Consider the following 9,227-nt stretch of genomic DNA (forward strand, 5'->3'; position numbering starts at 1 on the left):
GGACTCTGTGAGCCACAAGAAAAGCAAAGGCAGAGTGCATGGGTTCTGAGTTCAAATCCTGGTCCTGTCCCTGACTGGCTCTGTGACCCTGAGGAAGTTGTTTCTTTCATGGCCTCTAACGTGGCTCACATATTTCAGGGTGTTGGGGTGTTGAAGGAGTGGCGGGCTGCTTCCTGCCTCCCACACGGCTAGCTTTACCCAGAATAATTACACGGAAACTGTATTCTTTTAAACACTGATTGGCCCATTAGCTCTAGCCTCTTACTGGCTAATTCTCACATCTTGATTAACCCATTTATATTCATGAGTGTAGCACCACGAGGTGGTAGCTTACCAGGAAGGATCTTAACCTGCGTCCATCTCGGAGAGGAGACCTATGGTGATTGCTTTACTCAGCTTTCATTCTCCCAGAATTCTGTTCCATCTTCCTGCCTACCTATGTTCTGACCTATCAGAGGCCAAGCAGTTTCTTTATTAATTAACCAATGAAAGCAACAGATAGACAGATGACCCTCCTCCATCGTTGGGGGACTAAACGAGCTGGTTGGCTGTCTCCTCTCTAGAGCCCGAGCTAAACGTTTGGCACCGCAGTGCACAGTAAAGTGAGCCACGTTCTGAGCATGCACAGCTCAGAACTTTTCTTTCGTGATTGCGACCACAGCTGAATCCAGCTTCCTGGTTGGGTGTGGGATTGGTCTCCTGGAGACTCCTGACTCAGGCCACCTTGTGCAAGAGAGGAAATGACAGGGCCATATCACATAGGGTCTGACCGACCATGGAAGGGAGGCTGAGCTCCCTGGGCGACTTTTCTGGTCTTGCCCAGTCCATCTCCACAACAGCTTTTCTTTGCTGCTTTGTCTCTCTGTCCAGGTGGTAAGGGCCCTGAGGCCAGTGATGAGGGCCCTGAGGGCAGTGATGAGGGCCCTGAAGGCAGGATGAGGGCCCGGAGGCCAGTGATGAGGGCCCCGAGGGCAGTGATAAGGGCCCCGAGGGTCTTTGTTGCTCCTTTTCCATGACTGCCTGGCTTACAACAGGCCCTGAAGCAACACAGGAAAAAGGCAACAAAACCTGAGACAGTCTAACCTTGTAACACCTGCCACCCAGAAACCGCATGAGTTAGCTGGATTCACAGAGCGTCCTGACAGGGACCCCCATTCCCACATGTTCGTGTGGCTATTCTCCTGAAGCGGGAAGCCTCAGGGAGAACCCCACCTCTTCATGGAGCAGAACCAGTCTCTGATTTGCCAGGCACAATAAAGAACTCCTTTAATCCCAGCACTCAGAAGGCAGAGGCAGGTGGATCTCTGTGAGTTTGAGGCCAGCCTGGTCTACAGAGAGAGTTCCAGTACAGCCAGAGCTATGGAGTGATACCATGTCTCAAAAAAATCAATTAGCCAATTCATTAATTAAAATGTAAAACAGAAACATTCTTCGACTTGACCTCAGATCAAAGCCAGTTATTACAAAATCTATAAAAAGCTTCTGACTGCTCTGTCCCTGTCCCCTTGTTCCCCCCCCCCCCTTTGTTTTTGCCTTGATCAATTGCTGGCTGGTTAGCTGGCATCTTCCTGTCATCAGTCTAGAAAGTCCTGGTCACAGTGCATGTGTGTCTTCGTCATTGTTGTACCAGTGGTAGCATGTAGTGCCAGGCACACAGGAAGTGCTCAATAAATATTTGTCATCTGAAATAAGCCAGCACCTGTAGAGCCCTCTGCAGGGAGGTGAGCGTGCTAGGCACACAGTCCACAGCACGACAGCTACTGTTAACACACAGTGCAATCAATCATAAGCAGCATAAAGCACAGGGTAGCTAATAAAGCGGGATGTGATAAAGTATTAAAATGATGGCAGAGATTTCATGTGGAAGGGAACAGGTGTGCAGAAATTAGCCCAGGCCATAACAATATAGCATTCCGATTCCGAGGCTTATGAAACCCTGGGGTTGGGGATTTAGCTGAGTTGGAAGAGTGTCTACGTAGCATGCACCCTGGGGTGCATCCCCAGCACTTCGCAAGAACTGGGCTTGGTGGTGCATGCCCGTAATACACAAACTCAGGAGATGGAGGCAGGAGGATCGCAAGGTCAAGATCATCCTCAGCTACGTGGCAAGTCGGAGGCCAGCCTGGGCTACGTGAGACCCTGTCTTAAAAACAGTAAAGTTTACGCAGACATGTTATCTCATTTTGTTGAACCCCTGCCAAGTAGATGACATTGTTACCCACGTGTTCAGACAAAGGAACAATCCCTGGGTGACTTAAGATGACTCAGAGCTGCACAGTGAGCAAAGCAGGGAGTTGGCCAAGAGTCAGAATCCAAACCCCATGTTCTTGTAAAGCAGTCACAGAGCTGTGGGCTCAGAGGACAGGGACAGTGGCACCAGGCACCATGACCCTGCAGTGAGATCTGTGTTCACTAGGCACCGTCCTTTGTCCTCTGTCCTGACTGGAAGTCTGTGTTCCTGCCTCTCTCAGAGGCCGGGAGCCCATTTTCTTCTTTGCTACATATACATGGTGTTCTTCCGCACCCAGGCCTTTGTGTGTAACCTTTCTTCCTTTTTCTTTCATTCCCTTCTTTCTTTTTACAGACAGTTTTCCATATGTGTGTTGTATGTATGTGTGTGCACGTGTGTGTGCGTGTATGCGTATATGCCAAGGAAGGTTTCAGCTTCTTTAGAGACAGAGTTAAAGATGGTTGTGAGCCCCCCTGTGGGTGCTGGGAGTGGAACTCGGGTCCCCGGAAAAAGCAACACATACTCTTAACCACTGAGCCATCTCCCCAGCCCCCCACTTCTTTCTCATACTTATTTCTCTAAGACACAGAGCACCTCCTGGACTTTAGAATAGCCTTTCTGTTATTTATCTCACCAAACCTATGACCTCACTAATAAAACAACTCCCCTGATATACTGCTTGTTCTGAAAATTAAACCAAACGACACAGTTAAATGCCTGGTACAGCGGAGTTTTACTAAGTGGGAATGCATGACTCTGTTCTTCCTGCAAGGACGGGCTAATGCCACCTCCTGTGTGAGACACTGTCTCGCTCCAGTGGCAGGCTTATTACTGTGCATTCTTAATGCATTTTACTTAATAGTGATAATAATAATAACAATAATAAGTCACCTAGTTTTGTGTCACCCACTGGGACAAGCCTTCCATAAAGGATAGAGACAAGCTGTCTGTCACCCCTGTCTCCTGGAGTGTGGGTAACAAGACAGCTAGGTGTCCATCAGCATGTACGAGTGCGCTGATGAGGACAGCATTGCCACCGTGACTTTGCTTTCGGAAGTGTGGCCAGCTGCCTAGTCGCCTTCCCAGCCTCCAGGACACAGTGATTCTGGGAATCAGTTGTCTGCTGGGGTGTGACCTGATTTGCAGGACAGGGACCCAGTATGTGAATCCCAGGCATCGGCCACAAGCCTTGTGACAGACAACCCTGAGTTGAGTCTTTGTTTCCCCAGTGATTTACAGGAAGAGTTCATCTCTCCGTGCGGAGCCTGCCGACAAGTCATGAGAGAGGTAAGGGTGTGGGCGGCTCCTCCTCTGAAAACACGCCTGAGGTCTCTCAGGGGCCACACCAGACTCCAGTGTGGACTGTTATTGCGCGGTCTGGCTGGCTGGCTGACTCCTGTGACCTTCCTGGGTCCACGTGAGTCACTGGAAATGAGTCCCTCTTCCAACATATGCATACTGACAGCTCTCTGGATACATACATACTATACACACTGACAGCTCTCTGGACATATACATACTATACATTACTATACATACTGACAGCTCTCTGGATACATACATACTATACACACTGACAGCTCTCTGGACATATACATACTATACATTACTATACATACTGACAGCTCTCTGGTTGTTGGTGCCAGCCCCTGAGCCAGCACGGGATGAGCCGGGCCAGGCTTGCCCTCACTGAGCTTCAAGCAGCTGTGAGAAAATACAGGAAAAGAAGTTGGGGGATAACGGGACAGCAGGGGACAGAGAACAATAAACTCCAGCCTGCAGGCCAATCCCAGCATGCCTCTTGATTGTAGATTTTTCTGGTAGGGGGACAGCTATGGCCAATCGCTGCTGCATTGGCGGTGACCACTCTGGCTCCATGGTAGCAGGGCTGAGCAGTTACAGGAAGACCACACAGTCTGGGAACCCCCCAAAATAAATTTCCTGTTTGTCCGTTGTCAGCAAAAGTTTTGCCACCTTCTGCTCTAGTGGCGAGGAGGGACTTCTCTTTGATGGTGACATTCTAGTTGAAATATAAATCATGAAAAGCAATGAGACAGAGAGTTCTAGAGAAGGAGAATTCTAGACAGAAGGCAGCAGGTTTCACATTGACCTAGATGTTTGCTATGTGATGGAGAGCAGAAGGGCAAAGGGCAGTGGGGGAGGGGGAGCAGTGGGATCTAGCATCACAGGCATTGACTGGGGCTGGGTCAGAAGGCCGTACCAGCCAGGGAACAGAAGGCACGTTTATTCCAGAATAAAGAGAAACGAGTTATGCACTTAAAAATGACACAAATGGCAAGTTTTGCATAATGTGTGTTTTACTACCGTTTTCGGGAAATCAAGAAAAGTGAAGCGTGGTGTTGTACGCCTGCAATCCTAGAACTCAGGAGTCGGCAGGAAGTTTGCTGCAGGTTTGCGGCCAGCTTGGGCTGCTTAGCAATTTCCAGGTCAGCCGTGGCTATCCAGCAAGATCCTGTCTCAAAACAAACAAGCAAACAAAGAACAAAATCGAAAAAGCAGAGAGAGGGAGAGAATAAAGGGGAAGTCAAGAGAGGATTTGAAGCAAGTTTTATTATTTTATTATTTATTATTTTTCATAAGGGTGTTGTGTGAGCGCAAGTGGGTGCCACAGTACGAGGGTAGAGGTCCAAGTACAACTTTTAGGGGTCCATTCTCTCCTAGCATGTTGGCCTCAGGGATCCAACTCAGACAGTCATGCTTGGCAGTGAGGATACCAATGCGAGGCTTTGAAAGGGTGGTTTGGATGGTGGGCTGGCTGACTGGTTGGTTTTGCTGTCCTGGGGGTGGATGGAACCCAGGGCTTGGTATGTGGCCAACAAATACTCTACACTGAACTCCTGCCCATTCCTCACTGGGGTTCTCATTCAGGCCCAGTGGGAGCCTGATGTTATTGTGCACATTGGGGGATGTCAGGAAGACTTAAGTATTCTCAGAGAAACCCATATCTTCTCTGATTGCCCCGAATGAAGGCCACAAGCCCAGAGAGTCCCAAGCGTGGCCCCTAAGCTGTGGCTTGCTATGAGAATACTCAGAACCAATCAGCTCCGTCAGCCCCACCTGAGCCCAGGACAAAAACAGCTGTCGTCATTTTATCTCCATCAGTATCAAAGGAGAGCGAGCAGTCCCTGAGGAGCAATGGCAGCCAAGGCTGACTCCAGGATCCCTGCCCCTCTCACCACCTATGCCTCCTGCATGCACCCCTGGGCCACGTGCAGGAAAGTGTGGGATTTGCCACAGGGCAGGCGCATGCTACCTGCTGTGTTTTGCTTTGGAACTCCATACTGGTAGAAGGGCAGTTTGGCTTGTCTGTCTTGTGCTTCCGGGCCCTGCAGTTCACAGAGCTCATCTCTCCCGAGTCCAGATGGAGAAGCCACCCCAGAGGCATTTAATTCCCAGAGTGACTTTCACCTCACCACAGCCGCCCAGTACAGTGACCATGTCTAAGGGATCCACCAGCAAGGACCAAATCTCTAGCCACCAAGGTCCCAACCTGATCCGTGTGCTCTTATGGCCATTTTCTCCAAACAGATTATTAGATGAGGGGAGGAGGAGGGAGAGAGAGAGAGAGAGACACACACACACACACACACACACACACACACACACAGAGAGAGAGAGAGAGAGAGAGAGAGAGAGAGAGAGAGAGAGAGATCTGGAGGGGGGGAGGGAAACCCGAAACCAAATGTGAACAGTGAGTCATGAGGCCTGGGAACCAGGGACCTGGCATCTAAACTTGCCCACATCCAGCTTGTGTCCGTACCCTCAGGCACAGCCTGCTGAGCAAGAAAATGTCCTCCCTTGAAACCTTAATTCTGAAAACCCCGAAAGATTGATATTGTCTATTAACAGTTCAGTGATTCGGACAGATGTGTGGAAGACCAGGAGGCCATGGACCAGCCTCAGCCTCTGCTGGCAGCCCACACATCAGTCATGGTGCCACAGCCTCTGTGAACTGGGCACCTACTAAATGCTAGGATCTGTGAATCTCACCATGCCTGCCAGGATGAAGCTGGGTCTGTTGACTTCATCTCTATCACTGACCTAACTCTCCACCTACCCAGTTCCCTTTCCTATCACTAAAACACCTCATAGATGAAGGCAGTGAGCCCCCAGAGGACCTGCAGCAAGCCAGGGCGTGGGAGAACGTTCTGGAGATGTGTTTGTCTTTGCTGATGTATTAGCAACTTTCCTATTGCTGTGATAAATCGCTATGATCAAAGCGATTTAAGAAGAAACAGTTATTGGGGCTATGGTTCCAGGGGGTTAAGGTCCGTAATAGAAGGGCCAGCAGATGGCAGATGCGGTAACTGGAGCAGAAAGCTGACCGCCGACATCTGGAACAGGAAGCAGGAAACAGTGAGTGCTCTGAAAACCATGGCTTTTGAAACCTCAAAGCCTGCTTCCAGTGACACTTCCTCCAGCAAGGCCACACTTCTGAAACCTCCCAAACAGGCCTACCAACTGGGGACCAAGTATCCAAATACAACGTCACTTACAAACCACCACGGCCAACTTGATACCACTAAAGCCTCAGCTTCCTCAACAATAAAACGAACACAATGGGAGCCAGCACCTCCACGGGCAGATAACGCTATATCACAAACATAGTATGTTGAGTCTCGTCAGACACACACGAACTCCTCCTGGAATGAGGCACAGGGGTGAACCTGTAAGAGGCTATAGATGTCAGTTGTCCTGTAGAAGGAAGACTTGGGCATGGACTTTTATTTAATTTTAGTTTTAGTTATGTCGATGGATCTATGTGAGGGTATGAGCATTCAAACACAGTTGCCCACGGAGGCCAGAAATATCAGATCTTCCGGAGCTGGAGTTGTAGGAAATTGTGAGCCTCCGAGTAGAGGACTTGGAAATGAAACTTGGTTCCTCTGCAAGAGTACTGTGTGCTTTTAACCTCTGAGCCATTTCTCCAGCCCAGGGCACAGGTGTTTTGATGGCGGCTAGGAAGATGGCTCACTTGTGTGTAGCCTTGAGGACCAGAGTTTGCATCCCCAGGAACCCACCTGACTGCGAGGTGGTCTAGGCAGATGGTGGCAATCCCAGGCTTTGAAGGCAGAGACAGAATCCCCAGAGCAAATTGGCTGGCAGGACTAGCGCTAGGGGTGAGCTCTGGGTTTGATGGAGAGACCCTGCCTCAGTGAATAAGGTGGCAGAGCCATGGAGGATGATTCGAGACCCAACCCTTCGGCTTCCGCGTGCATGTGCTCCCATGTGTCCCCCCCCACACACACAAACACACACACACACACACATTTATACCACACATACAATGAAAATGGGGGGAAAAGGCATTAGTTTTACTAAGTGCTCTCCCGTTGATCCCTCCTTAGGCTGTATGAACCAGTACAATTATTGTCACTCGCATTTGACAGGAGAGAAAAACCAAGGCCCAGAGGACCATTAGACAGAAAATACTAGGGTCATAGTCAAAGCCATGCTCCCATCGCCCTCATTCCCCTGATCTCTCTCACACAATTTTGCTCTTTTTTCCAGTTTGGCACTGACTGGGCCGTGTACATGACCAAGCCAGATGGCACATACGTAGTCAGGACAGTCCGGGAGCTGCTGCCAGCCTCGTTTGGGCCTGAAGACCTGCAGAAGATTCACTGAAGGCGAGAGAGTGCCTGTCTATGTGAGCCTGGGTTCCCTACCTAAGGGACAGGCCCTGGAAGATTTCCTAATGATGTTGTCCCTGGCTGGACCCGGAGACACCTGCCACATGGGTCCCAAATGGCCAGGCAAGGGCGACCTTGATTCCCACACCACAGTCTCCCCTAGAGTGATGGAAGTTGTCCCTCTGCCTGGGCCTGGGCCAAAGCCAGCGTCCTTCTGGGGACTCTGAGCACTCTGCTCCCTCCTCTCCCTCCTGCTGGCCCTGACATTCCAGGCCTGGTCTACCTTCCTGCCAGCCTTTCAAAGCTCTGTCCTGTTCCCTGTGACTCTTCTGATTATAAACACCACAGAACATTCTGGCTGAGAAGAATGAGTTTTTAGTCTCCGTGTACAGCTCATAGTGGGTGGTTCATCTCATGGGGCAGAGGATGTGGGTGCTTTCCCAGCACCCCTCTCTGTGACATCTGAGGTCAGAGGCTCCTCATCCCTGTGTTCTTAGATGGGAGGCTCCTAGGCAGGGCTTGATCTCAAGAGCCCTCTTGCTACCGTGTGGACATGGGATGGAAGCTGTGTCATTGGGGGCGTGTCCCTGAAGCAGGCGGAGGCATCCAGACTTCCCCCCCCTCCTCACTTCCTAGCTAGCTAGTGAGGTGAGCTGCTCTTTACCACACTCAGTGATGTGCACCTCCCCAGCCAGAAGCTGAAAGTCAAGGGGTCCACAGGCCAGACCCCCCAAAAACTGTAAGGCCAAATAAACCTCTCCTCTTCATAAGCTGATTCTCCCAAGTGTTTGGCGCAGGGCGGAGAGCTGTATGACACACCATTGCTAGAGATCCGAGTCTTGATGCCACCCACGGCCACAGCTGTGAGAGACGACACAGTTTAAGGGGAAGCGTGGTCACGGTGGAAAAGATAGCTCTCAGGACCCACTAAGTGCTGCATGCTTTGGTACTACTCTTTATTTTCAATGCTCAGTGGTTCTGGGAGCTGGCTGTCACCTCCCTTTTTAGGTCATGGGGCAGAGTAACTGAGAATTTATTCTACAGCCATGGTAGAGCTCAGCAGAGAATCCAGATCCCTTGGGGTGTGGTGGTGCACACCTTTAATCCCAGCACCTGGGAGGCAGAGGCAGGAGTCTCTCTGTGAGTTCAAGGCCAGCCTGGTCTACCTAGAGAGTTTCAGGCCAGTCAGGGTGACATAACGAGACCCTGTCTCAACCAGAAGAAAAAGAAAGGCCCAGATCCCTTGGTCCACAGTGACATGGAAGTTGTACGCCCTGCTGAGGTTTTTGACATGAAGGAACTCACTACACCCTCACTTATCAAACCCGTAAATGGTTTTGCTT

General features: G+C 50.3%; 1 protein-coding gene across 1 annotated transcript in view; it reads left to right on the top strand.

Annotated features, from left to right (window-relative positions):
• The window catches only part of Cda (cytidine deaminase), a 25,472-nt gene extending 16,590 nt beyond the window's left edge, over positions 1-8,882 (top strand). Inside the window, exons 3-4 of the mRNA XM_005352964.2 lie at positions 3,460-3,517; positions 7,763-8,882. Of these exons, the coding sequence (XP_005353021.1) occupies positions 3,460-3,517; positions 7,763-7,879 (175 nt within the window). The 3' untranslated portion in view covers positions 7,880-8,882. The remainder of the gene's footprint in view (positions 1-3,459; positions 3,518-7,762) is intronic.
• Positions 8,883-9,227: the final 345 nt, after the last annotated feature.

The sequence above is a fragment of the Microtus ochrogaster genome, chromosome 10 (genome assembly GCF_000317375.1).
Source record: "Microtus ochrogaster isolate Prairie Vole_2 chromosome 10, MicOch1.0, whole genome shotgun sequence".
Taxonomy (NCBI): domain Eukaryota; kingdom Metazoa; phylum Chordata; class Mammalia; order Rodentia; family Cricetidae; genus Microtus; species Microtus ochrogaster.